General features: G+C 39.5%; 1 protein-coding gene across 6 annotated transcripts in view; it reads right to left on the bottom strand.

The window, feature by feature from the left end:
• Positions 1-26,572, bottom strand: part of MAST4 (microtubule associated serine/threonine kinase family member 4) — an 831,319-nt gene that overhangs the window by 64,354 nt on the left and 740,393 nt on the right. For all 6 annotated transcript variants that reach the window (XM_077462654.1, XM_077462655.1, XM_077462658.1 and 3 more), the window contains 3 exons: positions 15,579-15,787; positions 9,248-9,386; positions 2,312-2,444 (listed from right to left, as the gene is read on the bottom strand). In XM_077462654.1, coding sequence (XP_077318780.1) covers positions 2,312-2,444; positions 9,248-9,386; positions 15,579-15,787 — 481 coding nt within the window. The remainder of the gene's footprint in view (positions 1-2,311; positions 2,445-9,247; positions 9,387-15,578; positions 15,788-26,572) is intronic.

The raw sequence follows: 26,572 nt of genomic DNA, 5'->3' as shown, positions 1-26,572 counted from the left end.
CAGCTACAATCATATCCTTCATATTAAAAATAGGTAAGGAAAGGTGTTTATTAGAAGACGTCTAAAACTACCCCTGCCTTCCACATAATAATAATAAAGGACCACTTATGTTTAAGATGAACCAATTTACTACAAGACAAACCTGCTTTAAAAATAACCTTTTTTTTTTCTGTTAAATTAACTACTGCTCATGGCTCTCCATGTAGGGCATCCACTCCCAACCCTAAGAATGACAGATTTTACTTGATGAGCTGCCATAGCAGATTTTACCAGCATCGGGACAAGTGAAAACTGGAATTTAAAGAAAAAAAATAGCTACGCTTATACTAATTATTCCCGTCACATGAGTAACCTTATTTATTAAATAAATCTCTTATGTGAACAAAAATATGATCAAACATTCAGGTGAAATTAATAAAGTTGTAAAAATTGAATACCAATTAGTGAAAATGAATATTAGAAATTAATAAATATAAAAATAAAGTGAGCAAAGTCCCAAGTGATAAAAAATCTCAAATAAAGTCCAAATAATACGTGAAGCAAATCGTACAATCTTCCGTAACCAAAAGTGCAGACACCGCAAAGAATACACGCTTACCAGATGGCAAGCATCAATAGCTCGCAAATAATACCCGACAGGGTCCCAGTAGTAGATCTCTCGTAGCAAGACAGCAGGTCAGTAATATACACCCGAGGGTAAGCAAGAGAGACTTTCAATCATGGAGTAATGGTCACTCAAACATAAAAAACAGAGAAACTCCCCATAGTGTAAACCTGATATATAGCTTTAATTTATAATAAATGGAAACACTTACAGACAGAGTAAAAACAGCATGTCGGCCAGCAAGCGAGCGCCCTTCGCTCAAGAACCCAACGTAACTGCGTCAGCATGTCCTAGCCACCCGACGCGCATTTCGTCACACGATGACGTACATACATTTGGTGACGGAAGATTGTACTTTTTGCTTCACATATTATTTGGACTTTGAGATTTTTTATCACTTGGGACTTTGCTCATATATATATATATATATATATATATATATATATATATATATATATATATATATATATATATATATATATATATATATATATATAATTTCTAATAATTTTGACTAATTGGTATTCAATTTTTACAACTTTATTCATTTCACCTGATCATATTTTTTGATCATATTTTTGTTCACATAAGAGATTAAATAACTAAGGTTACTCATGTGATGGGAATAATTAGTATCAGCGCAGCTATTTTTTCTTTTTTCTACTGTATTTGGTGTGTATGACACTTAGTAGCTGCTGCTATATATGTTTGTTTATTTTTCACTAGATAGTTAGGAGCGCGGTATTTTTTTCTTTTTATTGGAATTTAAAGAGGAACTGCAGTCTGCTCACATAACTTATAATAAAAACATCTTTGTCATTCTGAAGCTTCCCTCCAACCACTTTGCATATTTTATATATACTGTCATTCTGTACTTGCCAAATATGCTGCAGAAATCTCCCTCCAGTCTGGCTGCATCCATTTTAATTGTGGGCAGCTAAAGCTGCTGCCTGTTCACTTCCTGGATTTACACAGACACACCCCCAGCTCTGCAACTCTCATTGGCACTCTTATAACTCATCCCCCCTCCCTTCCTGGAAAACTTTCATGAGAGTGAGAGAGAGCTGTGCATGATGTCATAAGCCTAGGCTTTTTACCAGACAAGAAACAGGAAGTGGGCTGTATAAGGTATTTAACTGGCAGAAAAAAAAACATGTTTTACTATGCAACGTTAAAACAACAAAGGCAGACGATTTAATAGATGGAACGTTGAAAAAATGACTGAAGGTCCACTTTAATTACTCTAATGATGGGGAAAATGGAAAACTGGAGCAGGGGACTAAACCGAAGCCTTCTCTGAAACTACTGTGAAATGTCCAGGTGGTTGAATTAACAGTAAAAAAATCTTAAAAAAATCAACTTTATTTAGATTCACATTGCTACATTACTGAATCCTAAGTCATGTCCTGATCATTACTTACTTCAATGATTATAAAACTTGCAAAGTCTATATTAATATGATATTTTTAAAACAAAATGTAAAGCATACTTGAAAAATTTGAGTGTAAGGAAACAAACACTGTTGCAATCTGATTGGTTGCTATGATTACTATGCTCAGCCCTAACATAATTTTGCTCTTCTATTTTTATGAAGAAATTATTGAGGCAAAAAGAAAAAAAAAAAAACTTACAAAAATGTAAATCTGTAAAACAAAAAGGCAAAATGAAAAACACAGCACATGTTCAAAAATTGTAATTAAACCCAACCTGTTTGTCCAGAAACTCTCGGGCATCCTTCTCAATATGGCCCTCATACAGGTTGGTGGTCATACTCATGAGGCCCACTTTTGACAGACCAAAATCAGTAAGCTTGATGTGTCCCATGGAAGTTACCAATAAGCTGTAAACACAAAACTTGGTTTAACAATTTATGCAATTTAAACTTACTTTCTCTCCAAGAGATGTATTCTTTATACTAAGCTCCATAAAATATTCTATGAAAACATTCACCCAGCAAAAATGTAGTTTCTACATGTTCTATAGCTCTGTGTTTTCAAATGTAATAAATGTTGTACCCCTTTCTAATTCAGATTAAACTCCTTGTTTGTGTCTTCTAGTCTCAAGTAGCGATTGCCATGTGTACATTTTTTTATGTATCCTCTATATGCGTTTTCTTTTTTTAACAATCTATTCTCATTTCGAATAGCAAAGATTTACTAAGATTTACGTAATTATAAAAAGGTATACTTACCTGCACAGAGCGGCCATGAACCTTCTCTTTTTGGGCCCCCCGCTGGCGCTCCTGGCCCCTCCCCCCCGTCCAGTGGCCTCGCACCCAAGCCCCACTGCTGCATCAATTGACACAGACAGTGGGACTTGGCCCCGTCCCCACGTTACTGGCTTAGAATGACAGCATTGGGAGCCAACGGCTCCCGGTGCCCCAGCAAAGCCAGTGAGACCCGGAAGTGAGGGGAGAGAACAGCTGCAGATGTGCACAGCACTGGATTGAATGAGGGCTCAGGCAAGTAAAAGGGGGTGAGGGGGGATGCTGACACCTAAACATTTTTTACCTGAATGCAAGGAATGCATTAAAAAGGTAAAAATGTTTAGGCTTTACAACCACTTTAATATTTACTCAAATTAGGCTTATAGGTTACCTTCTGATAATTTTAAGTGGTTGTGTGAATTTACGTACTGTATGTAGAAAGGTGTCCCCACTCTTTCCTACAGTACATTTACCACTAGTTGGCATTCTACAGTAAACCACAAATTTTTCTCAACATGAGCTCCTGTAAAATTATCAATTTTGGGGCTGTGCACACAAAATACTGGGTTCTCCCCAGCATGTATGAAGAAAAGAGGGTTGTCCTGAATTGTAGTGTCTCCTTTACTTACATAAAAACGATGTCATACATTTTAAGAGTCTTCAAGGAGGAGAGGAGGGACTTGCTCAACTAAGCACGCCCCCCTGCCTGAGCTAAGCGTAGATGGATTCCAGAAAGTAAATGCTACATGAATCATCGGATCTTTCTCAAGATGGCCATGGCCAGAAATGCTAGGGGGTGTTTTTCTAAGTGATTTCTCAGCCAAAAAAGTATAGAGATGTGGAGGTTTGCTTTGAGTATTAAAAAAAATAATTAAATAGTGTTTTGATTTGTGGTGCTCAGATGCAGTATAGTTCTGCTTTAAGTGTTTTCCGACCAGCCGCCGTCGTTATACGGTGGAAGGTCGGCACATTCCCGTGAGCCGTTATAGTTATACGTTGGCTCCTTTAAGCAGGATAGCAGGCACATGGATGCGCCCACTGCTCTACAAAAATGTGTCAAAAGAGTCCAAGTGTCCGCCATAATGTCGCCACCATTACTAATAAAAAATAATAAAAATGCCATGAATCTATCCCCTATTTTGTGGAGGCTATAACTTTTGCGCAAACCAATTAATATATGCTTTTTGTGATTTTTATTACCAAAAATATGTAGAAGAATACATATCGGCCTGAGAAAAAAAAATTGCTTTAAAAAAAAAAAAAAAAAGTGGGATATTTATTATATCAAAAGTACAAAATATTGTGTTTTTTTTTTTTCAAAAACTGTGGCTCTTTTTTTGTTTATAGCGCAAAAAATAAAAACGGCAGAGATGATCAAATACCACCAAAAGAAAGCTCTATTTGTGGGAAAAAATGGATCTCAATTTTGTTTGGGGACAGTGTCGCACGACCACGCAATTGTCAGTTAAAATGACGCAGTGCCGTATCGCAAAAGTGCTCTCGTCATTGAGCAGCCAAATTTTCCGGGGCTGAAGTGGTTAAAGAGGGCCTGCACTCAAATGTTAATGTGATATCTGAAGTGGAGAATTACCCAATCTGGACTACCCATTATTTATATTGCATATCCCAGCAACAGATCTGCAAACCAGCATTTAAATATAGAATTGCTGTAATTAGGCAAAAATTATGCCACTGAATGAGACCCAAATTTGATGTGCTAAGAAAACAATTTAGAATTTTACATTTTTAAGAGATGTATTTGCTTGGATTATCTCCTTTATCAACTGCATACAGTCTGATAGTGGATCACTGACCATCTTCTCATTAACAGTCCAGAAATTACTCATATAATTAAGATAAATGTTGTATGTGAAACATATAATTTCCCCCAGAAGATCATGAGAAGTAATATTTAGGTCTAATTCCAAACAAGACACAAGGGGAGAGGCGCCTCTGGGTGCAGATATAGGACAAGTTTAATGTGTAATAAAAGTCCATAGGCAACACACATTTGTGGAGTCATAGTAAGTATAAGTCCCAACATAGGGGTGTCATCAGTGTAGTCAATTTGTTCCTGCTATGATAGCGCCCTGTTGCTCGCTCCAAGCTTGAAGGATGAGCGTGGCTGCCACATCACTCGCAGCCTGTACGCTCAGGAAATGTGTCGCTTTCCAGTGACGTCATCACTCCTCACCTGGAAACCACCATTCGCCTCGAGGCTTGATGATCATCCAGCTGTGTACAGAGCAAGTAACAGAGCGCTAACACAGCAGGAACGGATCAACTACACTGATGACACCCCTATGTTGGGACTTATACTTACTATGACTCCACAAATGTGAGTTGCCTGTGTACTTTAATTTCACATTAAACTTGTCCTATATCTGCACCCCTTGTGTCTTTTCAGTGTATTTGGAACATGGTTTCTGTTGCCCCTTGATGGCAGCCCTTCATTATCATCTCATATGGTCCGTGGACTTTTTTTTAAAACAACTATAAGACTGTGGACTTTTGTTGTCATAACATTTTTACTGCGCATATGACATTATGCTTATACAGCACATCACTCAAATATTGCGGGATATTGACTGTTCTAGTTCTCTGCGCCTTCACTTGTATATAATATAATTCCAAACAAGTGTTCATCACTCAGGAAAGCTAATTTTTGTTTTACACACTATAAGCTAAGTACACTGCCTCCGATTCTGTTTCCTTATTCTCTTTTGTAATTGGGCAATCCATGCCCGTCTGTCACTTGTTCTGTAATTCCATCTCACTAAGCTCCCCACTCACAAAGCAGCAGTTAATCCATACCAACATACACGCTTTGCATGCAGATAAAGTTCTGTGCACTATGAAATGTCAAAAGGAGGCAATTGTTCTCCTTTGTGAAAATCCTCAATAGCAGTGCACTTCGGATTTGTTTCCTAACTGCAGGTCCCACACACAGACAATTAATAAAATATTACATCAAATAATGATGATCCGGTCTTACTTTGTGAGCCAGCTTAACATAGGCTTGGGGTCTGCCAAAAAATTTCAAACAAGCCTAAGAGAAACATAAGTCTGTGGACAGAGGACAATGCTTGGACGTGATAAGGAAGACAAGCCTATGAATAGATGATAATGTAAAAATGAAATGCCAATTAGTTGAACCCTTAGCAAAGCAAATGTTCCTCCCTAAATCAAAAGAGGTCTGCATGGTCTACAGTGACCCATGAGTGTCATAAAGGGAAACTACTAAGCTGTACATGGCATACACCGTGTTCTGTACACTGTGCTGCTGTTACATGGTCTGGACTACTGCACTCATGCATGCTCTGTATATGATTTTGTAGGTCACATGCAGTAGTCAAGTGTGCCCAGTACATTTTGCTTTACATTACATATTGTGGTCCACCATCTGTGCTATATATCACATAACTGAGACCACTACAATCTGTAAGCTTTAACATATACTATGTACTCCAAATTGCTGCAATTCTGTATAATGGGTTATACATTACATTACCCATGCTACTGAACTCGGTACCTTACAGCACTATTAATTTTTCTAGAAACGTAGAATTTTGTCCTGTTCAATGAACACTTTAATTTACTGTACTAGTTCTACATATATTTAAATGCATTTCATCAAGGTTTTAAAAAGAAAGTGTCAGATACAAAATTGCAGATCATGCAGTTAGTAGCGGAGTACTTGGGTAAGGTATATTGTCCTTTTTTACTCAGAAGGGAGTCAGTTAAGTGCTGAGCTACTCTTGGCAAATGTGGTAAAATTTATTAAGGATTTACTTAAAGTGGAACTTTAGTCAGAAAATTAAAGTGTTTGTAACCCTGAAAGAAAAGACATTGGATCTGAGTAAACGGTAAACTGAGCATGGTTTATTATGGCTGCTGAGCCCTGACACCATGGTTATTTGGGTGCATCCGTCCTCTGCAGTGTCTCCTCTCTAACACCTCCCCCCGTGTGCCCGTCTGCTCTGTCCACTCCGCGATCCTCCCATCCAGCTTGCACAATAATAGTTTTATATCTCTACAATCCCCACTGTTAGATAATAACATGTGCCCCACTGTATGTCCTTTATTTAAAAAAAGCCAATATCTACCTTATTTCAGGGCATCTTCCGGCGCTCATGTAATGCCTCGGCTCTCTCCTCCTCCCAGCTGAAATCAGCGGGAGTTCTCGGCCCCTCCCACTTTATCTGCCAGACGGGTAGAGGAGAGAGTCGAGGAGTCACTTGAGTTGCGGGAGACGCTCTGATGGAAGGTATATATTAGGTTTAAAAAAAAAAAAAAAAAAAACATACAGTGGGGCACATGTTATTCAATAGAGGGGATTGTAGAGACTTAACAAGTAGCTATATCAGTTGGTGCCTTTTTCAGGTATAGCTATATAAAAACATTAAAAATAAATGTCAGATTGGATGGAGAGACTCTGAACAGCAATTTTCAAGTCTTGCCAAAGATTCTCAATTGGATTTTGGTCTGGACTTTGGGCCATTCTAACATGAATATTCTTTGATCTAAACCCTTTCATTGTAGCTCTGGCTGTATGTTTAGGGTCATTGTCTTGCTGGAAGATGAACCTCCACCCCAGTCTTAGGTCTTTTGCAGACTAACAGGTTTTCTTCTAAGAGTGCCCTCTGTTTCCAGCCATCTTCCATTCAAATGACCAGCTTCCTTGTTTCTGCTGAAGAAAAGCATTCCCACAACACGATGCTGCCACCACCATGTTTCACAGTGGGGATGGTGTTTTCAGGGTGATGTGCAGTGTTAGTTTTCTTTCACATAGCATTTTGCTTTTAGACCAAAAAAGTTAAATTTTGGTCTCATCTGACCAGAGAACCTTCTTCCATGTTTGCTGTGTCTCACAAGCTGCAAACGGGACTTCTTATGGCTCCCCCCCCCCCCAACAATGGCTTTGTTCATTCCACTCTTCCATAAAGGACAGATTGGAGTGGATGACTAATAGTTGCCCTGTAGACAGGTTCTCTCACCTGAGCTGTAGAGCTCTGCAGCTTCTCAAGAGTTACCATGGGCCTCTTGGCTGCTTTTATGATGAATGCTCTCCTGCCTGGCCTGTCAGTTTAGGTGGACAGCCATGTCTTGATAGGTTTGTAGTTGTTCCATACTCTTTTCATTTTTGGATGATGGATTGAACAGTGCTCTGTGAGATGTTCAAAGCTTGTGATTTTGTTTTTTACAACCTAACCCTGCTTTAAACTTCTCCACAACTTTATCCCAGACCTGTCTGGTGTGTTCCTTGGCCTTCATGATGCTGTTTATTCACTAAGGTTTTCCAACAAACCTGAAGGCTTCACAGAACAGCTGTATTTATACTGAGATTACATTACACACAGGTGGACTCTATTTACTAATTAGGTGACTTCTGAAGGCAATTTGTTCCACTAGATTGTAGTTAGTGGTATCAGAGTAAAGGGGGGTAAATACAAATGCAGGCCACACTTTTCACATATTTTATTTATATAAACCATTTATCATTTTCCTTCCCCTTCACAATTATGTGCCACTTTGTGTTGGTCTATCACATAAAATACATTTATGTTTTTGGTTGTAACATGACAAAATGTGGAAAATTTCAAGAGGTGTGAATACTTTTTCGAGGCACTGTAATGTTTCTTACTAAAAAAAAAACATTTTTTTATCAAGTTGTTCTGAAAAAGTTCTGCTTTATTACTGTTCCAGTGGATCTCAACTCAAACTGCCCATTTGAAGTAGGCCTTGTTTACACTTGTGGCTGGGAAGGGCAGGAGGCAGTTGACCTGTGGTTTTTGCATGACACAAACTATTTACTGGATTTGGGCACAGGTTGATTTTTGAAGCTTAAAAGAGTTGTAAAGTCAGAAGGTTTTTTTTTTAATCTTAATGCATTCTATACATTAAGATAAAAAGCCTTCTGTGTGCAGCAACCCACCAGCGCCAGACACATCAGCGGTATCACTGGCTCTTGTTGCTGTCAAAGTCAGTCAGCCAATCAGAAGAGAGAGGAGGCGCATGACAGGGGACTGTGACTGGCTCAATGGGGCAGGTTCACACATCTCCGGGGAAACTGTGGAGAGGATTGCACAGGGGTCCAGTGCGTCTTTGGCTCTATTTCAGGTCCGAATGTATGCAAAAATTCGGGCTGGATTCATCCTTGAAACAGAGGACAGGGACGTACTGGACCCCTGCTGTGAGTCGCATCCAAATTAAGTGTGAGCCCAGCCTCAAACCAAGACAGAAGCAGTAATAATGTGTTTGTGATCTTTTGTGTTTTACTTTTCTGTTATTACATGGGAATGTATGTGTGCTAAAAGTCTTTTGTGCCAAAATAAATCAATATAACCAGTCTGCCTATGTACCGAAACACAACACAATTGTCCCCACAACTAAAGAGCAACATTCATAATTTCATTAAATTGTAAGTTAAAACATACTTGTCTGGTTTTAAATCTCTGTGTACGATGCCATAGTTGTGTAAATATTCCAAAGCGAGAACAGTTTCTGCAAAATACATCTGAGCCATGTCCACAGGCAGAGGTCCCATGTTCTTTAGTAACGTAGCACAGTCTCCGCCTACCAGAGAAAACCCAAATTATTATTTTCTGCACATAGTAGATACATCAGAATCTAAAAAGAAATCTACTATATACTAAAGAAATTCATTTATATGACATGAGACCACATATTAACATACATGATAATGTTAATCAGTATTATCTCCAGCGATAATTCTACATTCACCAATTTGCTTAGTCCAGCAGTAGATCACAGTGCTCATAAAAATGGCAGAGCTCTGCTGAAACATTTGCTTTTCTATGCCTAAATCTTTCCACATAGAAGTTATGACAGTGGTCCAATTGAAGCACTTATCACCTTATCGGGAAATGGGTCCTATCCCTTGCTGTTGGCTGGTCACCATCAGGAGAGCAATTAAATTAGGAAGATTAGAAAACGGATTAAATTTTCTAGTTTCTCCCACTGAGCATCTACAAAAATACTAAATGCACATTTTTCTGCAGATAAAAAAAATGTGAATTTAATTTCTTTTTTTTTGAGCCTGTAAAGCATTGAACCAGCGATGTATTGACCATGCAGGTTTCCAGCAGATCTGCAGTGTATCTGCTTCCTCGTACATCAATTTGAATGGATGATGCAAGCAGAGTGCCACACAGCCACGTTTATTGCAGAGTGCCACAGCTAGTGGGGGGGGGGGGGGAAGATCCCTTGCTAGATGTCAGAATGGGGGATCGGGGGTGAGCCAGGGCCAGTGCATCTGTAACATGTTACACCCTGAATATGGGTCTAACATAACATGTTACAAAAGGGGAACTTATCCTTTCCATTCAATAAAGATTGCAAAGCTGCTATAGTAATGCAGGTACCTTCACGTATCTGTTTAATCACAAGTCCCTTAGGATACCCAAAATCCAAGGCACTTTGTTATACAAATATTGACTTTGCTTTGCAAAGTCAAAGACTGGCCCCATGCTCTCCTGCACCTAGTTACTGATTCATGAACCCACCCAGAATGCTAAAAGAAATATGTAGGCTGCTAGTGCTGGTCATCTCTACTAAAATCTTTGGCTGCCTGGCCATCATGCTGATCCAATGGTCTTTTTTCATCCTCCACTATCCATGTAAAAAAAGTTTCCTAATTCACTACTGACCCTCTCTTGATGCTTCAGCATTGCTCTTTTTTCTTTGAGGATGATTGAGGACCAATGCTGCAACAGCATCATTTTACCCATTTCCTGTAAATCCCAGCTAGTCAACAAAAACCCCACTAGGAGTGCACCAGCATGCGCAGCTTGGGCTAGCAAACGAATGCTGCATAGATCCACACTCACACGTGAACAATGGTCTTTGCAGCAAAACCATGACACATGCTAGAGCAGGTGAAGTGGGGACCCCCCCACCCGTATTGTTACATGACCCCGTTAGACACTTCTGAAATAAACGTATAGAACTGAGAGAAAAAAAAAATTTGACCCGAGGCAGTAGTCAGAGTTTAAGTTTTGAATTTACTATTCCAACATTGGCTCATGATTGTTACAGGTCAGTGAATCAAATTAATAACTACAGACAGTCGACAAGCAGTTTCAGAAGGTGATCAGTAATGTCATCCCTCAGTTTTTCTTAGCACAGATTTCCTTTAAGGGGCAAGAGCTAGGTATAGGAGGATACCGGCCTGCATTTGCCTGGGACATACTAGAATTTATTGAGCGGTAAATGTATAAGACTAAGGTACCAGTTTTATAGTCTCTTTGGAATTAAACGGTTCTTTATACAGGATAATTTCTCTAAACTGGACCGACAAGTGAATTGGTGTGCCAGAAGACAGTGTGGTTGCACTGGAACCTCCAGCAAAACTGACCGACTTCTAAGTACACCGTAAGAATCCCACACACTACCAATTTCTGTACACATGCACGTCTCTCAACTTTCTGAGATGAGAAAGACACCTATTAGCAAAAAGTATTGATTGGTCAAACCCTCAAGTGTTGTTTTTTACCACTACTATTCCAGTATACTGGCTTTTGAAATATAAAATGCAATAATGTAGCAACTGGATAATGAGTTTAGCATTTTGAAACATTTCTGATAGATAAATAGTGCATTTTTTTTGTTCACGGGTATAAATATCAGACCAAAGTGAGGGATAAATGTGGAGGAAAGAGGAACCTCCAAAAAAAGCAAATCCTTCCAAATCAGGGACAGTCTAATGCTATCAACATAATCACAAAAGTTTTCTTGTGCTTACAGTAAACACTGTTGCTAATATTTCTCCTTTAGCTTTTTCTTTGATAATTTAGAGTTTATATTATGTACACCGTTGCTAGTTACTATAGTAACAAAAGGTTACTGTAATCTTAGAAGACAGGGCAGCCATTGTTCCTTTGCAGTCTTATTGGAAGCCGAACAATAGTTAAATGTAGCACATTATTGTGCAGAATTACAACAGAGATCGAATCAAACATACTTGATGCTGAATAGGTTCACTTGGCTGCCTATAAAAATTGTTAATGCAATATTTTTGCTGTACTGTTTTTAGGCTACACCTGAACAAAGAGCCCCTGCTGAAACAATCACATAAAGCAGCAGGTCTAACAATACTCTAGAAGGGGAAAGGCACACAAGTGTAGACATGGATTTTAGGTTCTCTCCATCAGATCGCCCATACTGAATAGATTGCAATTGTAAACTTATTGCTTGACATCCTAATAGGCCCTGAGAAGCCATAATGTTGGCCACACACAGTGCAGATTTTACAAAGTTATATTTCTCAGTTTGCCCACTATAGTAAAACATACAAGACAAAGACCACTATTGGAATACAAACTTTTTGGCACAAGCACAAAAAAAGGATAGATTACACTTTAATTTCTTAAAGTGGATGTACACTCTCACATATACTCAGTGAAGTGAACAGCCTCAGATGATACACAGAGATGAAACAAATCTCCTTAAAAAAGTTTTACATGCATATCTGCTTTTTATATATTCTTTAGAAAGCAGATCATGTTAAAGTTTTTCTCTTCCTGGTTAACACTGCAATGAAGCCTGGGCATACAGCCAAGACAGCTGATTGGAGGAAATGCACACACCCCTTCTCCTCATAGGCAAAGGAAGGAATGAATGTACAGAGCTCTTAGACAGCAAGAGGACTGCTAATTTATAGCAACCTCCCCTGACACACATTTCTATCTCCCATCTCGGAGAACGTGTGAGAACTTATCAGGCCTCTATGGAGGAAGAGACAGCTACAGGACTTAGTTATTTGAAGAGAGAAGAAAACACTGCAGATACATGTGCCCAGCACAAATTTAATGAATTGGGTTTACATCCACTTTAAGTTCGTAGCAGCATTCGTTTTAAAGCAGTCTTAAACCCAAAAGCAAACATTATATTACAGCATTACAATTTTTAGTTGCGATGGCTGCATTCGTTTCCTTTTTTTGGAATTTTGTTTCTATTTTCAACTGGTAATCCATCCAGTAAGTATCTTGTAAGTCACAGCACAAACTCTCCAGCAGAATGTATCAGTTTACATGGATGAGACAAACCATTTAACACTAGCAGTAGTGATTAAAATGATCAACTTTTATTTATTTATAAATCAAGGTGAACAAATATCTGTTTACATGGATGAGACAAACCATTTCACACTAGCAGTTGTGATTAAAATGATCAACTTTTATTTATTCATAAATCAAGGTGAACAAATATCTGTGCTAACCCAAAGAAAACACAGGAGCCAGCGCAATTTGCTAATTAATCAAACAATAATATAAAGTCCAATGGTGCAGTTCTAAACAAAAGTTTTAAATGCGATTGTCCATAAAAAACAAATGTGCATAAAATCAAAAAAACTTAAACGTAATTGTCAATAGAAAGGCGATGTAAATCTTCTACCAAGATTCAATGTGCATATGTAAAGCACACCACACCCCCGTGATCTGCTTACCAGAATGATATGAAAACAAGCATATAATCATGCAATGCAGGTGGTAAATAGAAAACTTGGATGGCACACTCCAAACTTAATAGATGGATCATACGGTTAACCAGGTACATCAGTATCAGATGGAGCATCAGAACTCACACCAGGGTATGGATTTAAACAATCTCTCCCAGCATCTCCAGCAGAGGCGGCCCGGTGGTAATTTTTTTGGGGGGTGGCAAACAGTATAATCAACCCCTGCTGATCGGTCGGGTTGTTCTGGGGCACTTACCCCATCTATGGTGGGCAGCACTTCTCCCGGGCTTCACCGGCGGCTTCCCTTGCTCGGCAACAGCTTTCCATTCCCCTGCTCGGCATTGTGGCGACTTCTGTTTTCTCCCTCCTCCCCTGCGACCAATTTGAACTCTTCTCTTTTCGGTCAATCGGAAAATGGGTCTAAGACCTGCTCCCGATTGACCGGATTGAACATCAGTATTTTAGTAGAAAATATTCATTCACAGTTGCAACACCTGGGTGGGCACCTGGCACAATGCACTGTGCCACAAGCCCACCCTATTTTGAAGCCTAGTAGAGCCAAGTGCTTAAAAAAAAAACACTGTAATTCACGTGCCCGGTGTCCTGAAAGGGGCCAGATGCATGAATAGGGGGTGGTGGTGTCTTGTCAAAATAGTGGCTGTGGATAGAGCACTCTGGTGCCCCTAATGGACAGGCCACCACTGGAGCTGGCATTTGGCTTGAATTTGCTAGTGGTTCTAAACCTGCTAATACATTTAACACTACCCCCCTGTAATGTAAAGGGGTCCAGTGATGCAGGGTGCTGTGTAATGTAAAGAGGTCCAGAGGTGCATGGTGCTGTGTAATGTAAGGGACCCAGAGGTGCATGGTGCTGTGTAATATAAAGGGGTCCAGAGATGCAGGGTGCTGTGTAATGTAAAGGGGTCCAGAGATGCAGGGTGCTGTGTAATGTAAAGGGGTACAGAGATGCAGGGTGCTGTGTAATGTAAAGGGGTCCAGAGGTGCAGTTTTGGTGAGGGGTACACGGTAGTGACAGAGATATTGGGGTATGCAGAGGTATGTAGGGGGCACGGTGGAGTGTTTTTACATTTTAATGTTGGGGTGCCAGATATGGATCTGCCCTAGGTGCCAAATGCTCTAGGTACGCTCCTGCTCTAAGCACAGGTACTGTTAGATGGTAAAACAAAGGGGAAGAATTGAGTCAATATAAAGCAGATGTAAATTTGAATTTAGATCCAAGTTTTTGAAATTCGGAGACGTATGTCTGACACTTGTTTTGGTCTACCTAGCTGACACTGGATTTGTCAGTTTAATTTTTCTGGAACATATAGGTTTTACTTTTTAAATATGGTTATCACCAACAGTGAAAAAATCCCAAATTGTGGGTTGTCCCCAGAACAGGAATAGAGGGGAAATCTTCCAATGGGTAGACAAGTTCTGGTGATCCTGGTAACAACCAGAGAGGGATTTTCTATCTTAAGCCCCACACACACTATCAGATTTTCTGCTGATTTTGTCCTTCAGATTTACCAAAACCATATAATATGAGGTCAAACCTTAGGAGTTTCAATGTGTATGCAATCAGGCAGGCCCTTCTACTACATGGATTTGGTAAATCTGAAGACAAAAATCAGCAGAAAATCGGAGTGTGTATGGGGCTTTACTGGTTTGGCTATGGAACAGGGAGTGAAAGAAAATCTCTCCAATGGTAAACAGATGGTAAAAATAAACCTTACAGGGGTTGTAATCATCCCTTAACCTATCCAAAATGAAAAGAAAATATTGCCTTTAGTGCTACGTTATCTTTATAGATCCTACCTATGAAAACATGAAATTGCAACTACCATTGTCTAGAGGGGGAGAACACTGGGCTAGATGCACATTTATCATTTAGGAGCTTTTTTCCTGCGACCATTTTGAATAAGTGATCAGATATCCAATAACTACACACAAAGTTTCCTGGTCATTACTGCAGGTTCATAGCTGACTAATAAAATAAAAATCCCCAACCACAGGTGTTAAATGGAAATGTAAGCATAAAAAGATTACATGATTTACAATATGGTGACTTGAGCAACAGGTCTTTTAAATAACTGACTCCTGCACTGTTTTTGAAGCCACGTTCTAAAAAAAGACATATGTCTGAAAGAAGAAATGTTTGTGCGGCCAATACAAACCAATCAAATGCTTTTATTGTGTTACCTACATATCAGAATAAAACAAGAATTTTAAATCATGGAAAATGTAGTCTTCTGAGAATTATCTTTAATTAAATGGTATTGTCTTACCTTCCACGTACTCCATGACCATGCATAAGTGGCGTCTGGTCTCAAAGGAACAATACATGCTGACCACAAATGGATTCTCTGCAAATGTTAAAATGTCCCTCTCCACAAACGCCTGCTGAATCTGATTTCGAAGGACTAGGTTCTGTTTATTGATTTTCTTCATTGCAAATCTTTGACGTGTTTCCTTATGGCGGACAAGGTAAACAGCCCTGGAAACCAGAAAAATCCATGTAATGAATTCTACTTAACACTTATTGACCTGTAAACAAGCTGCAATTAAAGAGGTCAGCATCCTAGGAAATCTCTAATGTAAAACTATTCCATGACCAAAACAAAAAAAAGTCCTTGAAAAATAAAAAGATTAAAAAAATGTTTTAAACCGCTAAGTTCAAGGTGCATCAAAACAAAAGACGTTAACAGTTTTCAAGTTTGTCTTCTTTCTAAAGCGGCCACTTCGAGTAGAATAGCCTCTTCCCTGCCAGCAGCTGCAAAGTGGAACCCTTGCTCCCTGTGGGGAGCAGTGGTTTCTCTGAGCAAACCCTTACTCTCTGTAGGAAAGCAGTGGTCTCTCTGAATAAACCCTTACTCTCTGTGGGGAAGCAGTGGTCACTAAGTAAACTCTTGCTCTCTGTGGGGAAGCAGTGGTCTCCCTTCCGCAGTCCAACACATCCACTTACTGTTCAGACCTATAGCACTGCAATCTGCAAAGTACATGCTAGCTACTGATTGGAGAGCACTGGCTCTAAACAAGCAGGGAGTATGCTGGACCACTATAGACAGACCATTATTTCCACATAGACAGCCAGGGTCCCAACTCTGTAGCTTGCTGGCAGGTAACAAGCTTCTCTATAGAGAACAATCTTTTCTATATAAAATGATCACTTGTATTAAAAAAAGATAGTAACACATGGCATCAAGTACATAAAATGGAAGGTTAGAGTTTGTCTGGCTTCATTGCCTGCATGTTTGTTCCAGATCAGCATTTCACTCAATGGTACACATTAAACTGCTACTCCTTTGACTTATCTGCCCCTCAGTAACATTCAACTTCTGCTCTGTCTCCTTTCTGACTGGTACAGAATAGGCTTCTGCACTGCCTACCCCACCCACATCAACAATTATCTTCTCCTCTGCCTGCTTGCCTGTTATCCAGCCATATTTAGCTTTCCCTCAATGTTCCCAGTGGTCTATGATCAGCTCCGGCCCACATATTTCCCTTGTCCTCAATTACCTTCTGTGCTGCCCCTTTTCTCTTCTCTCTAGTCCCCAATTAGCTAATTTCTGTCTCCACTCACACCCCCTGGTAGACAGGAAGGTACCCTGTGCCTCATCTCCTCATCCTACCCTCTGAGAATCAAGCTAACGATAGGTGTCTGAGATCCCAATGAAAACTTTGCAAACTTAAAACAAGCAGTTGTATCTTTAAAAGTAATATTTTGCAGCTGAGCAGACAAGTGGCAAGCTGTCAGCTGTGCAATTAATGATTTTTAACAATTTCCCAAATAAGATAAAGCGTGTCTCATCTATAAAATTAACATAGTGGACCTCCTGCACGTAGTTAAAAGCTGCACAACATCCCCTTGCTTGCTTTCATGCCAAACTTCCCGCAGTGTGCGGTGAACAGCTGCTACTTTCCAAAGCGGCAGGAAATAAATTATCCTGAAAAAGTACAGACAAGTCGTGATGGACGTGCAAGAAACAGACTGACTTTTAGAAAGAAAAAAGTCACTGGTAAGCTGTGGCAAATTAAAAGTCACCTGAAGCACAGGTAGAGGAAATATGTGATCCTTCTTCAGGGATATCATAATCTAAATTGAGGCCTTATTGTTTTGTTCTGGATAGAATGTAATGGGTTTTATTGCTACTTGTGTCCCTAATATGGTGTTACCCCTCAGTTACAGAACCACCCACCCAATTTCTTGTATTGGCATTGCAGGGACAGTAAACATATGCAGCCCAAATTTTCGAGTCTCGAGAAAAACTGCCCTTGTCGAGACCACCTGGCTTGACAAAAGTCAATTGAAAAATTGAAAAGTGTCAAACAGTGATAGCATCCAATCAGGTGTATCTAAATGTCCAAGTATTTAAGCAGCTGCAGCTGCTTGAATATAATAGGGAAATTCCTCCATCTGTGTTGCACTGAATTTCTCTCGTGCCGGCTATACACGGTTCGAATTTTGAAAGAATTTTCATTCGAAAATCGTATCTAAGAATTTTCGTATGAATTTCGCAACAGCGGATTTTCGTGCGGAAATCAAATTTGAGGAATCGGACATGTTGGAAATTTTTTGAAAAACTAACGATTTTCTAATCAATGATGGGAGAATCGTGCGAGAAATGTAATAAGAAAAGAAAATTTACGGAAAGAAAAGATTCCCGGCCACGAAAATTCTTTTCTGTAGCAATATGAGGTGAAATTGAAGGCTTGGTCAGCCGAATTTCGAAAATCAGTGGTGGCATCATCGGATCACAAAAAAAAAAAAAAACGAACTTTCTTATTTTGAAAAGAAAATTCGTTTGAAATTTGACCATGTATGGCCTGCCTCATTCAGCCCTCACGCTGAAAGACAGAAATCTTGCCATGTATGTTTATCCTAAAGAATAACTCCTTTTGTTGAGAAAAAAAAATCCTCTCTGGGTAATCAATGTACATTGCAAGAATTTTAACAAACTTTGTTGTAGAGTCCTACCATTTGTTATACCATATGACTTGTGTGACAATTGTATACACCATCATTTTTTCCCCCACAAAAGTGGAGGTACCCTTTAAAAGTAATAAAACATCTTTCTACACAGCCATAATTAAGAACATTAAATAAATGGCTGTCTTGACCGTTAAACTTGAAGGAATTGCAAGGTTCCAGTAAGGATACATCGTGGACACCGTTCAGGATTAACAATCACAAACTAAAGTATAATAATTTTTTTTTTAGAAAAAGTAAGAATTAACACAGAGCTGATCTCTTTAACATGCATATTATAATAAAAAAAAAAAAAACATGATCATTCCCTTCAACACTCCTTATAGTGTGCAAACCAAAGAATGTTTTTCATTGCTTCTCTTACAAGATTATTATAATAAAAGGTATAGGTATGCCTTCAATAGCTCATATACATATGCAATAGATAAAGAAGCGGATCCAGGTTGAGCGTCTTCCTTCCCATATCTCAGTCAGCTGCCAGGATAGCTAGAAATGATTCTACGTGGGAGAGGTAGCAAAATAAACACATTTTGGCAACATATCATCCTTTTTGTGGTTTGGAAAAGGTTGGAAAATCACCCAGGAGGTGGCGATATGCACCACAAACTCTTATGCCCTGTACACACGGTCAGACTCTCCGACGGAAAATGTGCGATCGGACCGCGTTGTCAGAAAATCCGATCGCGTGTGGGCTCCATCGTACTTTTTACGTTGGATTTTCCAACACACAAAGTTTGAGAGCAGGATCTAAAATTTTCCGACAACAAAATCCGATCACCTAAATTCCAATCTTGTGTAGACAATTCCGACGGACAAAGTGCCACGCATGCTCAGAATAAATTAAGAAACCACAGCTATTGGCTACTGGCCCGTTTAGAGTCCTGACGTACGTGTTGTACGTCACCTCGTTCTGAACGATCTGATTTTCTGACAACTTTGTCTGACCGTGTGTATGCAAGACAAGTTTGGCACAAAATCCGTTGGAAAAAATGCAATGGATTTTGTTGTTGGAATGTCCGACCGTGTGTACGGGGCATTAGAGAGAGATCTGATGGATTTTTAGCCTTCAAACCAGGATGCCCACTAGTTTAAATTCTCGTTATGATGTAGATTTATTTCTCAAATGAATAGCAATAATGGTGTATTATTTTCTATCTAATTTTTTCATACTTGGATTTCTGTCTAGGATTTGTTTCCTATATATATTGCTACATATCTTCCATTACTGATCTCTGAATTGCTACACCTAATGTGCAGATTTTTTAATTGTTTGACCCAATGAGCCAATTGTTTGGAAGGTGGAGCTTATTTTTGATATTATATATATATAGGTCTATTTTTGTATTTTAAAATTGTGCTGTGATCAAGTTCTTATATCTTTTACTCACTCATTCACTCGTGTATGAATAAAGCTGTTATAAGAACTTTTGGAGTACAGTATATGGCTCTATCTTATATTACTGCTTATCGTTTGATGTTGGAGGACATCAGAGCCAGAGAACCTGTCTGCGGATTTCCTTCTCAACCTAGATTGTGGTCACACTGCTCTGAGAGCTGCATTTGCTTTTTTTCCCTAGAGGCAGCAAAATGACCAGGACCAGACTGACAAAACCGCAGTCAAATGCAGTAGTCCATGGGACTGTTGCATGCTTGGGTATATTCAGTTGCAGCTTTTTTGGGGGGCAGGAAACAACCACCCCCCCCATTTTGGCCACTGTCAGTCTGTGGGGTCCGCACTATCCATCTCCCCAGCGGGCGGCGTCGGTCGGTTAGCACTTAACCCATCTAGGTTGTGGGTGGTCAGCACTCCTATGGGCGATGGGACTTCACCATTGGGTCTTCTCCTCCTCTGCATCACGATGGCTTCCGACATGCGTCTCCTCCTCCTAGGCATCCAATGGGATCACCTGTCCTTTCAGCCAATCGGGTGACGGGTCTCAGAAACCAATTTTCTGATTGGCCAGGAGGATCAGTTTGGCAATAGCGTATATTCATTCGCTATTGTCACACAACTGGGTGGGCACAGAGTGCAGTGTTCTGTGTCCCAAGCCCACCATTTTTTGACGCCTATCAGAGCCTCTGGCTCTAATCACATGCTTAAAGAAAAAAATACCCCATCATTGGATTCCATGCATCCGGTGCCCTGCAGGTAGATTAGGGGGTCAGATGCATGGATGGGGGGCCACACCCAGTTTTGGGAATAGCTAGGCAAGCATGAGGAACAGTGGCTGAGAATCCTATTTTGAGGATTTTGTGTATGAAGTATAAATGCCATGTCCACCAAAAATGACTAGTTAGACTAGTTGTTTGCAGCTTTCATGATCTACTGGCCTCTCAAGTCTAACAAGGACCTATCTTATTCTGAATTCCCAGCTTCATCAGTTTCCTCAACCCCTACGACACTTTGTTCTCTGACCTTACATTAAAAAGAATACAGCTGGGCGAGGAACACCACCTATATAATGTTAACAAAGGCTGAAATGGCAAGTTACAGTAGAAAAAGGTGGGAGATTCAAACAACTTGGGAGTTGAAACCATCTTTCTGTGGAATAGCTCTTTGCAGCAGTAATGTTGTGAGGAATAAACAGTTAAAAATAATTTAAGAAAAAAATTCTAATGCTTATCATGACAGCAGAATCCCTTTTGGTTGAAGTGTAGGAACCATTAACCGTGCAATTTTAATATGCAAATGAAAAATGAATAGTATTTCAGTTTCAGATTGTACTAAAGCAATGTACGGAATTGACTGCATACAGACAACACGCACCGTCTGATCCCAAAGGATCTGTTCCACTTGTGATTTCTAACTAAATTACACTGGCAGCCCTGACTGCATTTTTTAATTGTGAGCAATGGAAGTTTGGATGGGAGTGTTTGTTTTTTTCCATTTGAGTTCTAGTATCTTCAGAGCCGTTTCCATTGCATAGACTATCGCTGACACATTGCTCTATTTACAGGCATGTGAACTGATTAATACATGGCACAATGTACATATTATCCATTTAGCACCTGGATATATTGTTCTACAGTGTTTAGTTTCAAAACCAATGCTGACCTTTGCCAGCAATGTGAATGAAACATTCCTGCTAAATATTATCATTGTTTTATTTTTAAGTGGATCTAAACACTACACATACTGGTGACTTGAAGAATTCACTAGTATGTGCCAATTGCTAGAATAAACACTTGTTAAATTCACAAAGCAGTGGCTTCAGTTGGAATTCCTGCCTGAGAGAGAATATGGAGGGGATGTTTACCAAAAATGTTGCAAAACTAATTTCTCTGTCCTTGTTTCTAATTTCACGTCTACTGAAAGGCCAATCCGATCATTTCTTCTAGCCAGATCCTGCAGTGCATGCTCTGTTACCTTTCAGTTAGAAAATCTTCAATAGACCTATGTGGAGACAACTTTTTGGTGACATACTACTGCATGAGCAGCTCCAGTGACTAAAAGTGTAAATTCTCAGCACCGAGCCTTCAGAAAATGGTTTATGGGTTGCACATAAAAACCTGTGATCGACCCATCTATCCTCCCTAGCAAATCTACTCAGTGAGTTTTGCATATACGGACTACTGTCCAATTTCAAGGTAAATCTGCAAAAATCAGGGGCCGTCAGTATTTCCCTCTCCACGACCTAATTTCCCATTTCAGCAGGTCACGGACTGAGATTACCGTGAACCTCATATTCTCCTTTATAAAATAAATTTTCCTACCATTATTGTCTTAATTGAATTCCGACCTGGAGAGATGGAAAACATTTGCCCTATATTGGTTTGGCAGATGTAATGTTCTCAAAATTACCATTATGTCTCATCTTCTTTATCTGCTGTAGACTTTACCTATGAAGATCCCACAAGCCTATTTCCCTTCAGTCTGAACATCTTTTATAAAATTTGTGTGTCAAGGAAAAGCCCCTCATATCAGAAACCTATTACTTCGGCCCAAACTTAAAGGAGGCGTGGGACTGCCTGATCCTGCCATGTATTTCACCGCAGTCCATATGTTGAGAATAGTGGACTGGTGCAGGCATGTTTTTTAAGAAATATGGGTCTTCCTTTACCAAGATGGCGCTCTTCTCCTTTGCGGGCCCTCTCTGGGCAGGTAAACGATATACTTAGGACATTAATACCCATTTCTTAATAGGACCCACCCTGACCGAAGCCGACAGATTTTACAAAATGGGACGGTAATGGACTGCCTCGGTCGGACATGCTGGAGATGTGAAACACAGGTAGGCATGCTGTTGCATATAGTTTGGAAATGCCCACTCATCCAGCCTTTCTGGCAACAAGCCCTCCATATCATCCAAAAACTCACCGGTTTCGCCATTTTTGACAATTGGGCAGCAGCCCTGATGAAACCTATGTCGAGAAAACGCTACCACAAATCCCTACTTAAAAACTTACTGAACACTGCCAGAGCCTATATCTCTGCTATATGGAAACAACAGTCACCCCCCCCCCCCATTGTAACCCAATGGTTTGCAAGGGTGGATGATATACAATACATGAACAACTGACCTTTGCTCTCTGGAACAAATCCGAGGAACCTAAAATCAGGTGGCTCTATTGGGACCTATTCCACTTCTCTGTTAAATACTTTCAACAAACTTAAGGTGGTCTATAGGACCTTCCATCCTACCTGACGCAATGGCTCTTGCCTCAGCCATCTCCCCCTCCTTCCCTAGCCCTTACCACCACTTTTTTCCATTACCCCTTCTTTTCTTGGTGTCTGTCCACACTTCTCTATTATAAATTGTAATATTTGGTTTGCTCCGTCAAATTTACATGACTGATTTAACATTCCTCTTGCAGGAAACAGCTTGGTATAGCTCAGTTTTCTCTCTTTGTGCATGATCCCAACTCATGCTAGGGTTTATGTTATATGCAATTGTCTTTGGCATTTTGTTTAAAATACAACTTGTTCACTAATCTGGGGGACGTGATTAGTGTACTTTCCAATATTCGGATTGTCTACCTTTACATCACACCTTCCCAGGTTGCCTGTCTATTATGATAAATTGACAAAAAAAATAAAAAAATCTTATCATAAGCTATGCTGTTTTCTGTCACACTATGAATCCTGGATGTAAACCTTTAAAAAAATAATTGATCTATATTTCTGTCTGCTTTCTTTGGAAACAAATGTAACCACAACTTGCATCAATCAAGCCTTAAGGCGAACAAGTACTAAAGTGCCTATTACAATCAACAGGTCAATTTAAAGCTGGGTACAGATTATTTTTTTTTTGTTTATTTTTTTTTTAGATTAACCAGTGGACTGAAAGAAAAAAAAACGGACACAAGCAAGGTGGATGCACACCTCAAACATATAAGGACTCATTTGTTTAGGTCATGGAGTTGAATCTGATGAATAAAGGTGTATTTAACCTTTGCAATTGGCACATTTTGTTATTCTTTGCAATTTTTTATTTTTTTTATTTCACATTTAATTCACATTTTCAATGCTTTTAACAAAGTTCTGTCACACAATGTAACACAGAACACAAACTTCCCATGGAACTCAGCACTTTCTGTGCTTTTTTATACACACTGGGTACCTGTTTTATCTTGCAAATTGTTTATATCCAACTTCTCTAAATCAATTGTTGCGACTATTATACATTTATGGATTTGTTTCTTATATTTAAATGGTGACATCTATTGCACAATATTTAATCCTATTCTGTATGTAAATTAAATAATTTATGTCAGACCATGCTTTGTAAACCAGTATTTCTTCTCTAGAGCTAACTTACTTTCTCAGTGAAAATGAACAATTGCGGGCATGCAATTAAACCACTGTACCTGGCACCACAATGTACTGATTCATCAAACTAAACATTGGTTGACTAGATTAATCTCTAATTCTAAACTACAAATATATTTCCCACTGACTCATGCACAGCAGATATAGAGATAGGCATAAGCAAAGGCAGACACTCCTTTGGGTTACTTTGCTGTTGGGTATACAACTCATTCTGCAACAAAATCAACATTGAATGGAATGCATTGCACTAGTGAAAAATAAATACAACGCATTACACAAAAGACAGATAATGCATATGTGCTGACAGGGATCAGACAGACAAAAGAGGAGAGATGAGTGGACAAAATTGATGACTCATGAGTGTGTTGCTGTTCCCGATCAGCAGGTGGGGAGATGGGACCATTGTTATTTCCTACTTCTAATGAGAAAAAGTGGAGTAACCTTTCTGGCTACACTGCCTTGCAGAGGTGTAAAATTTAAAATTTAGATGTCCATTATGTCCTCTAGATGCCCATAAGTGGCCAGATCAGTTCTAAGACTGCATATAACAACAAAAGGGTCTTTAGTGTGTAATTATACAAGATTTTGTTATGATTTAACTTGTACACGACATATATAAATGTATATATGTAAATGACATATATAATTTTAAAAGATATTATTTTTTACAAACCTTTCTAACGTATAGCCTGGAATTTTCCATGAACACTTAGTGATGATTCACAACTATTACAAGGCAAAAACCTGGGTTACTTCATGTGAACACCCCTTCACCTATATGTTTAATATAATGTCTAATATTCCAGAGGCAGATCAGCTGAAAGGAAGTATTTAGGACTAAGAAAGGAACGCATGTCATTTAATCTTTCCATAATACCAAATCAATCCTATGAACAAATATCAAATTACGTTGCTCAGCAAAAGGAAGCTTTGCAAAAACAAAGGGTTTACATGCATAGGATACTTGAATTTACTGAGCTGAGTGTAGTTTGGTGACCACGGAAACCCAAGTTGGGCACGCAATGTTAATTAAACAGAAAATCCAGCACAATCATTCTTGTCTCTCTCTAATAATATTATTAAATAAAATTTGGATAGCACTAGCAATTTAAATGGTGCAAACTTATAGACACTGCAAAGGCAATGATAAAAGAGGACTCTGTGTCAAATCGTATAAAGTAAAAAAAAGTGCCCACAAACCATGACTGAGTGACAACTATGCTATCTATAAGGTTGCCATAAACCAAATCTCTCAGAATGCAACAATTACCACAGGGGAAATAAAAAAATATCCCATTAAAATTTGAGCAGTGTATGTTTAAAAAAAAAAAATCGTCCTTTTCAGTCATTGCTGGCTATAGCTTCACCATCACAAAGCCTAAAACTATGGGCGTTCCCATGGGGGTGGGAGTACCAGAGAGTCCTGACCCCGTCCCCTCCACACACAGAGTCCAGACCTGCAGCCTGCTATTCAGGGGAAAATAGAGAGTGGAACCAGTCAGCATTCTATTCAGGGGAATGGAGAGGGTGGAGACCATTAGCTTGTGTTGTGAATGATTCTAACTTCAGGAGAGTGCTTTTGTTCAAAAAACACAAGCTAACAATATCTGTAGGCTCACCCTCCAAAAGCCTAATGCCGTGTACAAACAGCCGGACTTATAGCCCTTGTACACACGGTCGGAGATTCCGACAACCAAATCCGTCGGATATTGTCTGTCAGATTTTGTCCGAAACTGTTGCATACACACGGTCGGACAAAGTTGTCAGAAAATCCGACGTGATGACGTTATTTCGTTACGACGGGACTACGTTCACGCTAGTAGCCAATAGCTTTGGTGTAGGAATTTGATCTGAGCATGCGTGGCACTTTGTCCGATCGGAATTCTCTACACATGATCGGAGTATGTCCGATCGGAGCATTTTGTCAGAAAATTTTACCAACAAGTTGGAAAACTTGGTCTGTCGGATACTCCGACGGAAACAGTCCGATGTAGACCACACACAGTCGGAATATCCGACAAAACGGTCCGATCGGACACATTCCATCGGAATCTCCGACCATGTGTACAAGGGCTTAGGCAGAAAAGATCAACGGAACAAATCCGTCGGACAATTTGACCATGTGCGGGCTTCATCAGACCTTTGCTGTCGAAAAATCAGACGGACTTCAGATTTAGAACATGTTTCAAATCTTTCCGACGGACTCTAGTCCAGTCAAAAAATCCATTCATATGTATGCTAGTACGACCTATGAAAACCGACGCTAGGGCAGGTATTGGCTACTGGCTATGAACTTGCTTATTCTAGTCTGGTCATATGTCATCATGGTCGAATCCATTGGACTTTGTTGTGATTGTGTCAGGCCATTAGCTTGTGTTGTGAAGAGAGTGCTATCATTCACAAAAACACAAGCCGACAATAGTGCATACGAGCTACGCTTGTTCGGGACAGCATAGTATTGCACCTGGCTTGTACTGTTCCCATCTTGTGTTTTTGTGAAGGAAAACACTTTTCTACAGCTA

This window comes from Lithobates pipiens, unplaced genomic scaffold (assembly GCF_037356315.1).
Source record: "Lithobates pipiens isolate NorthernLeopardFrog02 unplaced genomic scaffold, aLitPip1_a1.2 Scaffold_3, whole genome shotgun sequence".
Lineage (NCBI taxonomy): Eukaryota > Metazoa > Chordata > Amphibia > Anura > Ranidae > Lithobates > Lithobates pipiens.
Note: the sequence above shows the minus strand (reverse complement) of the source record. Positions and strands in the feature narration are given on the sequence as shown.